Genomic DNA, 14199 nt, shown 5'->3' on the forward strand with positions numbered 1-14199 from the left:
AGAGGGACGGTGCTTAGCCGTACACGTCATAACATATCACCCGAATTCGTCAGCACGGCTACAATCACGCATGAGTAGTCGCCACATGTGCGAGATGCTAATGATCAGCTTTTATCTAACACATGCGTGCCATGTTGGCATGTGCCTGGGTTCGCTTGTCCAACACTTTTGGACATGGGACACGACCGTCCTTCTGATGAGCTGCCACTTGTCAGCCTATGGTGTAGCTAGACTGTTGCACTCACATCGATTGCACTTAACGTATATGTACGCCAATCCAGACCGTCCAAATCATGTGTTCGATTGCTGATGGAGCGGGGACAGAAAATCACACTGACGGAATGATACTAACCGTCGGATTATTAGACATTAGATGGAGGGTTAACAAGGAAAATGTCCAGCGATTTAGATTCCACAGGTGAAATGATTGTGATCATGTGATCGTCCACACCTTATCCTCACTATTTTGACGGACTGGATTGACGCAGACTTAGGAAAGTATGGTACAACTCGTGTGCATTCTTTTGAGGTACAACTATCACTATCGGCCACATGGACCGTTCAATAACTGATCTGACACTGTCCACTGAGTGGGCCCACGCCGCCATGCTAAAAAACAACATTCACCCACCCCCAGCTCATGCAGTTACATTCCTTGATACGTGGATTTCATGATCTGTGTGGATTCTGGGTTGTTCATCAAATAGGCCCCACCGCATCTGTCCTGTGGCCAGAAATGAGGGTGGCCCAGTTTATAGTCGCGGAAGGTGTTTATTGTCGGATCTTAACAGTACACGGAGAGATTATAAGACATGAAACTTCAATCAGGACCGTTCCTCTAGTTTTCCGTACCATTCATGGCCAATGGTTCAAAAGAAAACATCCATCAAACGTTCCTATCCATCTGATCAGTTTGGTCTATTGCTCGTGTTTTTGGGTACATGAGCTGATAAGGAATGACTTCAAGTCCACATGTGTGGAGAGAAGTCTGCAACACATGTGACTTCTCTCCACACGTGTGGATGACAAAAGGACACACTCTCTCTCTCTCTCTCTCTCTCTCTCTCTCTCTCTCTCTCTCTCTCTCTTTCTCTTTGTATTCTGAAAACTCTTCATGGGCCATACGTGAAAGGTAGCACCAGATGGGCGGTTCCAATTGACGTATCTCATGCCACGTGGCTCTACCGTATCATCTTCTCCCTTCGCATCACTTTACTAAAGATGAACCCTAAGCAAGAATGGTATTTTCTCAAGCTGTAAATCAGAGAGGGTTTTCATCATCTCTCACCAAAATTTCAAATTTCCTCTCGGAGAGATTCCATCTTCTAATCGAAGCTGTCACTCAAATCTCTTAATTTGGAAGACCACCGACCCTTCTCCTTTAATTCCGATTTCCGTTTCTAGCCTTCCTGTGTCGTATTTGCGAAAAATTAGTGTCTTTGCTCCAAAAATCGCTCTGTAATTTAGCTGGAATTTGTATCTTTCCTCCGTCCCATTCCAGCTAAAACATACGGACGAATCTCTCACTCTCTCTTTCTCTCTGTACTGAGCTTCTCTCAACACCTGTTACCCTCTTTTGGCCCCTTTCCTCTCTCGGCATTAATATTGAGAGAGATTGAGAGAGAGATAGAAAGACATACTTTCACCTGTGTGAATCTGATTCAACCCAAGCTTCAGATCCACCCTTTCCATCAGGCGAGTCCCCAGATTTTCGCCATGAGTCCTCAAAAATCATTCCAATCCAAAACTTAGGCCACAACACAAGGAATGCAAAAATTAAGCCTTTAAAAATCATGCTTATTTGAATCCAAATCCAAACTAGACTAGATTCTATATGAATCATGCTTGACAGACCCTAAGATCTGGCTCAGATTGGTATGATGTTTACATGGCAACCCCATGAAATGTGACTTGGGCCTAATGAATAGTCTAGATCAATGGATTGGAGTTCTAAATGTCAATAAATAAAAAGAGAAATAAATAAATAAAAGATAAGGTGAAATCTCCAATTCCAAAAATCTTCAAATCCTCAAAATTCTAAAATCCCCAAATTTCTAATATGTAAAATCAGAAAAACCCCGATTAGGGATCCACACTCAAATCTGTAAGCCCGAAAATCCCCAAATCCCCAAATGAGGGTCCACATCGAATTGGGAATACACAAATTACTAAATCCCCAAATTCCTAAATTGGCATTGAGATCGAGAGAGAGAGAGAGAGAGAGAGAGAGAGAGAGAGAGAGAGAGAAATACCTCATGTTGGCAAAGATTCTTCAACCAAGCTTTAGAGAGAGAGAGAGGGCGTCCATGGGTAGGGCGTTTGTGGATCAAACATAGAGAGAGAGAGAGAGGAGGGAGAAAGATCGAGAGGAAGAGAGAGGAGAGGGAGGGGATTAGGGCGAGAGAGAGAGAGAGAGAGAGAGAGAGAGACAGAGGAGAGAGATATGTGATCACATCTTTCTTGTGACCTAACCGATTAGCAAGTTGTCTCCTGCGGTGCTTGTTTGCCGTCTGTGATTACATTTGGTGGGACCCACACTAATCAACGGCACAAAATGCTCTTAGCTTTGATAAGAGAGGACTTCAAGTACCCACACGTTTCTTCACTCTATTAGAGAAACCTTCTCCAATTCCACCTCTTTTCTCCCGAGGTGGGTGAATCCTTATCTGTGAGGCCCATCCTAATGTACGTGTCCTACATCCATGCCATACATCCGTTTATCCAGATATCATTTTAGGGCCCACACCAAAAATTCAGAAAATCTAAATGTCAGGTGTACCACACCACCTGAAACATTGGTGATTGATATTAAAAACTGTTGGATGGCAGTAAAAGCTTTTGATCAAGCTGATATTTGTGTAGTCCCTTCATCCAAATTTTTGTCACCTTAGCATGGAAAATAGACAATATGGTGGCTCCCAGGTAGTTTTTAATGGTGGGAATTCAATCACTGCTGCTTCCTGTGGCGTGGTCTACCTGAGATGTGGATCTAATGTGTTTTATGGCTCATGTCCTTGAATCAGCTGAAGAAACGGATGGACAGAGTGGATGTAAGATAAATCCATTAGGATGGGCCCTACAGTAATCCACCTGTGCCCAAAGTTTAATACTCTAAAAGTATGATGATGATGCGCATGCACTTAGGAATTATATAAAATTTTCTTTAGTGGTGAGTAAGTAATTCAATTTAAACTGTCCAATTTATCTGTGCCATTTTTAAGGCATCACGAACCAAAATTGAAGATAATTTCATTATCTGAATATTGGTTTAAAAAATAAAGAATGTCTTATTTTTATTAGTGAGTGTCACAAATCAAAGGTTAGGATTGCTAAACCAATTTTAACAGCAATGTATTCCACAACCCATTCAAATGTAGGATCTAGTTGATCATACCATAGAAAATAATATACATCACTCATTATTTTTTTATGGTTTGACCTACCTTATGATTGGACCCACCATATTTTCCACTTGTATGATAATCATGGTCGGGTGCATCTGTTGGATCGTTTGGATGTCAAACAAATACCATGGTGCCCACAATTCTCGATTATCCACTTCTTTAAAGAAAAATTGAACAAGGGCATTTATGCAATTTCTTCCCTTAAAGAGCACCATTGGAGCATTTTGGTTCTTTGAGACACTATTTGATAAATCTAAACTGCTGTGGAATTTTGTGTTAGTTTTAGGGAAGAACTTGTACCAACTGTACAGAAATCAGGGCACACTTTTAATGGGATAACATGCTGGCAAGTTACTCTTCCAATCGATGGCCACAAATCAAAAATTGCTTTGATTGAACAACGAAACTTTTAATAAATGAACCTTTCATTACTTAATTTGACCGGTTCATAGCATTTATTTTTAATTCTCCAATGTTTACATCTTTCTCGACACATCCATACAAACTAATAAGATACCGCCATCTCACAAGATTATGTAATAAATGATGGACGAAATATACTTATATTCTCGTAATATCTTTCACCCCACATCATCGCTGGTATATCACTCGCCAAAAGTAGAATGACGCTTGTATTAATTCATTGGGCATATGGCCCCACCGATGATATCCCAAAACAATTAGGTTATCAATTGCATTACTATAATTACTTTAATATAATGATCTAAGTCGTCCAAACATTGTTCATGTAATTTAACGGTTAAAAATTGTTGATTAGTCACTCGGGTATTATCTTGAGCTTGTAGTCCATCCGAGACTTGCAATTTCATCATTTTATAGCAAATTATATTTCAATGGCTTATTACAACCATTGTAACAAACATATTATATACATATACTAATTACAAATATTAAAGTTGATTTAGTAATTAAATTCAAACTCATATAAATATATTATTCATATCTACTTTTGGATCACGGGCGATTTTGAATCCAATGGTGCCAAACCTAACATGAGGATTTCAAATCCAGGGGTTTTCAAATCCACCCAAGCTATATAAGTAGCACATAATAAAGAACTCAGCGTTTGATTGAATAGTGAACATCATGCAACGTAATATTCACTAGTTAATGTATCAGATGAATGGTGTCGATATAGTCAACATTTTCGAACTTTGCATAAATGGCAGAGAGGCACGGTAACTTCTATGCCTCGAGATGCACTGGATTGGGGCCAATGCATGGATACAAATATACAACCATCCATCCAATGATACTTCTACGCGTAACCTTCACTAATAACACAACCTGAGTTGACAAACACGTACTCCGGACTCCAACCTTGAACTCGGATTGGGTCATCTGACTCGATCTGATCCTAACTCATGCCGGTGTTAACCGATCCGAGTTCAACTCGGTCAGGAAAACTGAGTCGGATCGGATTTGGCCTGATTCGGATCGGTTGTGCTCCACAACTTTTCTAACTACTTAAGTTGTAAGCAAACGTGTGCACTGCACGCTTAATTGAACTATTGCATCTCAAACGTGTGGCCTTCCGTACAATGTGGCTATCAGCAGAGGATTATCCATTGTTGCTTGGTAAGTCTTTGTTTATGCATCCTTCGGATTGCAGAATTGAAGGAGATCACAGAGAGCACCCAACACAACAAAAGGCATCTACACTGAATGTCTAGAAAAACCCAATTACTACAATTTCTGGCATTGGCAGTGACCCATTCATGAGGGGCCATATGAATTGTTCAGTCCAGATCGATCAATGTTAATCAATCTTACGATTTCTATTAGTTACACTAGTAAGTAAATGGTATCAGTTCCAACCAAGATCTAGCTCCAAACAGGATAAGGAGATAAACCCACTAATTCATGAAAATCACATCAACAGAAGTCCACCAAATATCCAAAAACAATAAAAGATCTGGGCAAACAACATGACACACAATGGATTTTTATTTTTCTGAGAAAGAAAATAACACATTCACAACCCGCTACATAATAGAGATCATGTAGAATTTTTCAAAAAAGGGAGAAAGGCCTTACAATCTCTCTAGGTTGGTGAGATTCCCAATCTCCGGAGGAAGATCTCCAGATAACTGGTTGGACTCGATGAACCTGCAAAATCCAACTTTTTCCTTTCAATATCGACATGTAGACATGAAATCCAAACAGAAATACAAGTATTAATGGAAATCCAAACACAAATACGGGCCGACAGCGACCCCGACCATTGCCGGCCAGACCACCATCATCATACTTACCCGATTAGATGCAGACAGGGACGGACGGTCGGACAAGCGTTGGGCAGGCAACAGCTGGTGCCTGGAGTGGTGGCCTTGGTTCGGTTCGTGCGCAAAATGATTTGGTTGAGGTTCGTTTCTCTTACCTCTGGTTGGTAATTGATGGCTAGAACAACTTCTGTCACTCCAATAGCTTTCAGAGCTTCAATCTGAAAAAAATAAAATAAAATCAGAAACATAGACAGATTACAGTTAATTTACGCAATTTACTTACCCCATATCCATCGTAAGACATGAAACTGCAAATTCATCTACGAAGATTCAGAGGATAAATTTGAAAAAAAAAACACACTGGAAGTTTCTGGAAGCAAGCTTGGGGGATTCAAGTGTCTAATATAGAGTTTGTTTGGATGCAACCCAAAATGCAATTGGTTTGATTTTTATTTTTTATTTTTGCAGACCGAATGGCATAATCTGTCCTCCCCTGCATTTGAGATGGTTCGGATTGTCAGATGCTGTTAATTCCAACTTGTCTACCCGAAATCAACATCAGCAACATATGCTGAAAATGATTTGGAGCGCAAAGGTGGGAACACAGTATCCTGCCTATCATCAATTCTGATTACCATGCCAAACATAGAGAACTGCACCCTAAAAGGTTCTTCTCATCTTCCATAGGAAACTGGATTTCAGATATGATATATATCCAGACAAGCAAAACAAGAATAGAACATAAACTTATGCAAACGATTATCAATTCATTGGAAATCAACAGTAGAGAAACGCATAAACAGATCCAGCCCATAGGGGGGAAAAAAGAAAAAGAAAAAGTAAAAAAGAGAAATGCTCCTCTTCAATTTCAAAGAGATGGACTCATGGGGTATTACCTGATGCAGAATCATGGGTTTGTTAGCAAAATCCACAAGCGGCTTTGGAACGCTGAGCGTCAATGGCCGCAGACGCGTACCGAACCCTCCGACGAGAATGAGTGCCTTCATATTTTCATCAGGTGATTTTCATGGTGGGGCCAACCTTTTGGACGGTTTGGATCGGAACTCAGTGGATGGATTAGTTGTATGCATATGAATGGGCCTATGGGCTGAGCATCTCACATACCTTCAAGCTCAACAACCCATCTTATTTTCCCACATATCATTTGAGCCCCAGCATTAGAGGTCGGCATCGAACCGAGTCGATTGGATTGAGTCCTACTTGATTCATCAAATCTACATAGGCCGATTCAACTTGATCCGATCCGGATCAGAATCAGGTAGACCTGACTCAGACCAATCCAATACATGGTTGGCCTGACCGAACCGAGTTTGACTCGGCCGAGAAAACCGAGTCGGATCGGGTTGGGTACAATTCGGATTGTATGAATTTAATCTAACTTTTTCATGTGGTGTGGTCCACTTCAGCCTTCAATATACTGCCTTTTTGTACTCAAGGCCTAAAATGATATGTCAAAATGGATGAACGGCTTATATCAAACATATACATCAAGGTGCGCCCAGAGACACGAAAGAACTATCCATCTACCGTATCCACGCTTTTATCGGACATCTTCTACGCGTCATGACGCGGAGTTGACATGCACTGTATAAAAGTGTAGTGACGTGCTTTTCACGCAAGTGCACAGTGCATTGCTGACTTGCTGTATTGACGTTAGCAAGTTCCGTGGGTCTAATCATGGGGTATGTGTTATATCCAAACTGTCCATCCATTTTCTTGACGTGCACTTTGCATTGCTGTATTGACGTTAGCAAGTTATGTAGGTCTGATCATGGGGTATGTGTTATATCTAAACCGTTCATCCATTTGGCGAGCTCGTCTTAAGGCTTGAGATGAAAAATAAGACAGATCTAACTATCAAGTGGACCACGCGAATTGTTTAATGGTGAAAAATATTCTCTACTGCTATTTGTGGTGTGGTCTAGATGATCTTTGGATATTATTCATTTTTTGGATAATGCTCTATAATGATCTCTAAAAATATATGAACGGTGTAGATATAATAAATACATCATTGTGGGGCCCATATAACTTTGATCTCCTTTGAACCGTTCATACAACTCGGAGCTCGAGGAGCATCATTCTCGTCTTCGCACGACACATACCTAGCCAATTCACTTCCGGATTGGCTTTCGTTACGAGAAATGGATTGGCTACTCCCCCTGCTGATGTTCGGTGATCTATGGGCCCCACCATGATGTATGTATTTCATCGATACCGTTCATCCTTTTCTGAGATCATTTTAAGGCTTATACCAAAAATTGAAGGAGATAAAAATCTCGGTTGGACCACACCACAGAAAAAAATAATGATTGGATACCCTCCATTAAAATCCTCCTAAGGCCCACTATACTGCTTATTTGACATCCAATCATTGATTAGGTCATAAAGAGAAGAGGAAGGGAAAAAACAAAGATCTGATCCAAAACTTTTATGACCCCCAAAAGTTTTTAATGGCGTTGTTCATTCAACATTGTTTCCTATAATGTGGTCCACTTGAGATTGGCATATACCTTATTTTTGGTTTCATACAATAAAATGATCTAGAAAAATAGATGGACGGCATGGATGAAACACATACATCATGGTGGGGCCCACATAGCACCGACCACCAACAATTGGCTGGTGGCAGGGGGAGTAGCCAGTCCGTTTCCGATATTTTGTGCCCAAACTGGTAACAAGCCGCCACTATACGTGGTCTCCCATTTCTTAAACATTTGTGACTGGTCTGCCGAAGATATTATCCTCTGCAAACCCTGCTTCACTTAGCTTATTTCATGTGCCACACCTTAAAATAAGCTGAAAAATGTGATGAACCGCACATGCATCAAGGTAGGCCCCACAGCCCGGTAAACACCTAGCCTGCTCCCATTTATGATTTAAAATAATAATAAAAAAAAAATAATAATAAAAAATCTATATGCTCCCACACCATATAAATTTAGTTTTTTAGGCCACACCATGTGAATTTATATGTTTTAAGCATGACTTAGAAATGTTAAGTATGACTTTTGAGCTCTATGATGAGCATGATGAGCACTAAAAGTCACGTTTCCACGTAGACGACAGGTCAGATGAACATGCCACGTGGGCCCACAATACACCGGTGCCACTGGATATTGAATGCCTTTGAACTGCGATGGGAAGCTAGGTGGGACCCACTACGATGTGATCTAGCAAAATGGATGGATTGGGTGAATTTCTCATAAACATTATGATGGGCCCCACCTAACTTCCTCTAACATGAAGTTCCTGCTGCATGTCATAACCGGCATGCATGGTTAGATGGATATGTTTGGACTTTGTAGCCAAAGGGAGTCATGAAGTCTCTTAGTTGAAATAAAATAAAACAAGTGTCTAAAACGAAACCCAAACGCTATTGGCTTTCATAATCTTCACCCACTACCATTAAAATAAAATAGGATGCTGATATATCAATAGTTATGATGCGGCCTTTTTTTTTTTTTTTCCTTTACCGTCAACATCAACATGTCATGGATTCGATCCGTCATTATCATCTGAAACAAAAATCAGGATGGTCCACTAATAAAGGAGGGCCATACCGGCACAATGAGTCGTACCTTTGGATTCCCAATTGATATGATGTTATGTCTAGAGTTGTATACGAGTCGAGCTAGCTCGATAAACTGGCTCAAATTAACTCGTTTGAGCTCGTTTCGACTCGAATCACAAACCGGTTTAACCCAAGCGCAAATAATTGTAGCTTGAATAAAATCGAGTCGAGTTCGAGGTTGGTCAGGACCCAACCCGACATATATATATATATATATATATATATATATATATATATATATATATATATATATATATATATAAAGTTTATAAAAATAAAATAAAAACTTTGTCTTTGTCTTTTCCTTTTAATACCCTACCCAAGTCGAGTGACTATGCAAGCGAGTCGACTTCCAAGTAGAAATCCGCGGCACCACCCGACCGACGAAGCAGCGTCCGACTTCCAGCAAAGACCACCCGACCGACGAGCCGGCGTCGACTTCGAGCAATCCAGCCACCACGACCAACGAGCCGGGCATTCGACTTCAAGCACCACCCGACCTCCGGCGTCCGACAAGTCGGCGTCCCACCGACCCCACCCCACCTCCCTTTCTCTCTCAATCTCTACTCTCTACTCGCTTGTCTATATATATATATATATATATATATATATATATATATATTAATGCAATTATTTACAAAGGAGAGGAGAGTCTGAATCATACACAAACATCAACTTCTAAAATAATCTTTACCGTTTCTAAAACAATCTTCAACATGTGTGTGTGTTTGTAAATTTATGAATGTATAATGACATACTCCAACGTTTAAATGTTGAAACTTAAAAAATATTGAAATTAGATGTGTGCACCCATTGGAATTCAACATATGAAATGTTATATGCGGCAGTGGAGTTGAAAAATGCATTCCCAAAATTTGCAGTTCGTGATAAGACATATGCTTGGTTACCTAGTGAAGATGATTGGAGAAGAGTTGAAGATGTTCGTAGTTTTCTTCGAGTGCACGAAGTTATTTTCTAAAAATAAATATTTAATAGCAAATTTGTTTCTTCCAAAGCTTTAGAAGATTAAGGATGCTCGTTAAAGAAATGTCGCAACAGGTCCAAATTATATTCAGAATATGACGCTAAATATTTAGGTGAAATTTGAAAAGTACTGAAGCGAATGTCACCTATTGATGGCTTTAGCTATTGTACTTGATCCTCGCTGCAAAATGAAAATGGTTGGTTAAGTTTATAAGAAGATTTATCTGTTTGACAATGATGCTATTAAAACATCTAATGTTCGTGTGGCAATTAAAGAATTGTACTCTTCTTATGTGGACAATTCTTCTAAAAGTCAGGACATTCAAGTTATGAATGAACACGACTCCAGTTCGTCTATAGGTGATGACAATTTTCTCGATGTGTACTTCTTAACCTTACAACAGATGAAGCGAGTCAGCAAACAGAGTTGAAATTAGATGTAATCTAAAGGAGCCAGTCATGAAAGTCTCTAGCCAAGACTTTGACGTTTTAGATTGATGAAAGACTAAAGCTCGTGAAGAAAAATACCCTACACTATTGTTGATGGCTCGAGATATTTTATCAATTCCAATAACAACAGTGGCATCGGAGTCTGCATTCAACACTAGTAGGGAGCTTTCTTGCATCTAAAACAATTGAAGCGCTCGTTTGTATGCAAGATTGGTTACGTCCAGTTTGGGGTGGCAGTTCATTTGATGAAGAGAACAAGACCGAGAGTCTAGACGAGACTAGCACTACACCTTTATATGTTTAAAGTTTAAATATTGTTTTAAATATTTTGGACATCTTGATCTTATTACTTGTTCTGTAAGACTTTAATTTCTGTAATTTTTGGAGTAGAGTACTTGACACTGAAATTTTGAACGTACTATAATTTATTTCTTAAAAATTATATTCTCCTAAAAATGTTATTTTTATAAACAAAAATCCTTGTGCAGAAATGTCGTCTGATGACCCATCCGCCGACATTTGGGATTACAGTACCCAAATCTACTCCCCAACATCTGGAAGAATGAAGATTAAATGTCGTTTGTGTTGAGACAAATTCGTCAACAAAACAAATCGGCTAGGAATACACTTATTTGGTCAGGAAGGAGACGCAAAACCATGTCCTAATGTCTCACAAGAGGTACGAATTCTATTCCAAGCTCTCTTAGACTCAAATAAGAAAACTCTCACCCCCTTCACACCAAATTCAACTAGCCACAAAAAATATCATAACAAGCCTATTATAATAGATGAATATTCAGAAATAAAGAGAGTGCAACAAATTAGTAAGAAAGAAGAAGAGAAAAATGTCATATTAAAAGCTATAGGAGAAAAGCAACTGAAACTTGCCATAAAGATAAATAGGGAAGAGGTAGATGCATCCAGATGTCGATGTCCTCCAAGATAATATGACGTGAAGGCAGGGCTGAGCATGGAAACAAAGAAGAGCCACAAAACATCAAGTTTCTCTCCAGGCTCTCATCATTCTATAAGATGTTGGGAACTCCTTATAAATTGACTCATAAAGAAGAATTGAAAAAGTGAGATAAATCTATACAGGAACAATGTGGTAAAGTTTCACCAGCTTCTGATTTAGAAGAAGTAAACAATTACTCTAGAGAAGATAACACATCTGGAACTGCAAACATATTTCCTATCGACGAAAGTGATGCTGATGGATCGGGTTGAGATGGAAGTGATAACTCTCTTATCTTCCGGCTAGGAAGGCGTTCCTCATATAGACCATATTAACAAGACGCCCATGAATTTTGAGGGAGTTTATGGTTTTCTAGTAACATTTTCATATTGTTATTTAGTAGCTTGTATTAATTTGTTATGTACCGCCATTGCACCTGTCCCAGTTCTAACAATCTTGATTTTTTATCATTTTAATTATTTTATAATAATTTATAAAATAATATTAACTCAACTCGACTTGAATAGCTCGACCCGACTAGATCCCAACTCGACTCGACTCAAACCAGCAAGCCGAGTTGAGCTAGAGGGGTGAGCTCGAAGACCGAGTTGAGCTGAGCCGAGCTTGGGTCATGGTGGGGTCGAGCTAAGCCGAGCTTGGCATAGCTCGACTCGAACTCGAAGCTCTACTAGTGGATTCAGGTGATCACCGTCTGGCTAGACAGTCGAGTCGTGGCGTGATGTATGGGTTTTTATCTACATCGTACATCCATTTTTCCATATCATGATCCCAAAAATGATTTAGATCCAAGCCTCAAGTGGACCACACCACATGAAGCAGCGATAATAATAACGCCCACTGTTGAAACCTTCCTAGAGCCCACCATGATGTTAGGCCCAGGTCCTAAAAACTCAACGTCATTTATGATTTAGGTGGACCACACAATTAGAAACATCCATGATTTAGATGGACCACACAGTTAGAAACCGTGTGCAGATCTCATCCATGATTCAGGTGGACCACACAATTGGGGGAGAGGTTTGTGAACTGATTTCAAACACCACCAAAGATGAGCTAGGTTGATCTGATTTGATTTGAATATGAGATATGATCAGATTTGATTTTTTTTTGTGGGAGTAACCATCGGGTGTGGGTTGTGCTAATACGTCCCACCAGAATCGCAAGTCTAAGTCAGCCTAAGTTTGTGGCACTAGACATAATACATTGAATTTCAAAGTACTTAATTTACTCTCATCCAAACAAAATTTTGAAGTCATTTACTTTCAATTCCATTTCCCATTTACCTCCACTTACAGGCTCCCAAACAAGCCTTCAAATTAATTCAATCTTCCCCATTATTTCCAAAAGCCGGGTAGAATTGCTATTGGACCAAAAATACAATTCCATACCACCTAATCCCACGTTCCAAACAAGCCCCAAGTGGGCCTGCAAGTACGTAACAGGTGGGCCATTGGGAATGAATGGTACAAACAGGATTGAAATTCGGCCTCCCTGCCTCCATCTATAACACACTAATTAACAACCAGTATAGAGAAAAGCAACTAAACTACAATATAAAATAAAAAAAGGCATTCCAAACAAATTACAAAGGGTCCCCACTAGTATAAACAGTCGGGTATATACACCGAGAATTGCTTGTAAAAAGACAATACACCACAAAACCAGTGTATGCACCCGCCCCCCCAACAAGAGACCAGCAAAACTCGCTGAAACAACGAACCTTAGATACACTTGAGATAGAGAGCGAAAGAAGGATAAAAGAGAAGAAAAGAGAAAACAAACATCTAAAAACATTATCAATATCCGGCACACAAGTCAGCTCTCTCACTCACATGACTATCTCAGGCTTCAGGATGCTGGATTTGATCTCCTTGTGGGGCAGCACAACCCCACCATTGCTGTATATCTCATCGCATAGGTGGACGTCCTCCCCAAGGATGGTCATGTTCTCGACACGGGCCCACTGCCCCACCGTAGAGTGCCACCCGATGATGCTGCTGGAGATGCACGCATGTTTCTTGATGCGGACCCCACGCATGACCGTGCACCGGGATAGCCTCACCCCAGACTCGACCACGCAGTTCGGCCCGATCGCCACGTCTGGGCCAATCAGGCAGCCCTCCCCAATGACTGCACTCTCATGGACCAGGACGTTCCCCACAATGTGGGGCCCGACAGCTAGCCGGGAAGGAGAGTTCTTCCGGAGGGAGTTCAGATACAACCCCAGGCCTGTGATGTAATCCCTTGGCTGCCCAATGTCCATCCAGAATCCAGGTAAGACCAATGCATAGAGCTTTTGCTCTGCAGCAATCTTAGGGAAGACCTCTTTCTCAATCGAAGTGGGCCGCAATTGGATCCGGTCGATGACGGAGGGATTCAGCAGGTAGATCCCGGCATTAATCTTGTTGCCCACGAAGATCTTCGGTTTCTCTACAAACTTCTCTACTTTCCCAGTCTTCTCCTCCATGACCACGACGCCGTACTTTGATGGTTCATCTACCTATTCAAGTTAATGGAATTTCTTATGATTCAAGCCATTTGAGC

The 14199-nt window shown here is 40.4% G+C and overlaps 1 protein-coding gene across 1 annotated transcript in view; it reads right to left on the reverse strand.

Moving 5' to 3' along the window:
* Positions 1–13183: 13183 nt before the first annotated feature.
* LOC131253827 (mannose-1-phosphate guanylyltransferase 1-like) overlaps positions 13184–14199 on the reverse strand; it is a 1564-nt gene continuing 548 nt past the window's right edge. The window contains exon 2 of the mRNA XM_058254964.1: positions 13184–14155. Coding sequence (XP_058110947.1) covers positions 13484–14155 — 672 coding nt within the window. The 3' untranslated portion in view covers positions 13184–13483. The remainder of the gene's footprint in view (positions 14156–14199) is intronic.

This window comes from Magnolia sinica, chromosome 8 (assembly GCF_029962835.1).
Source record: "Magnolia sinica isolate HGM2019 chromosome 8, MsV1, whole genome shotgun sequence".
NCBI classification, from domain to species: domain Eukaryota; kingdom Viridiplantae; phylum Streptophyta; class Magnoliopsida; order Magnoliales; family Magnoliaceae; genus Magnolia; species Magnolia sinica.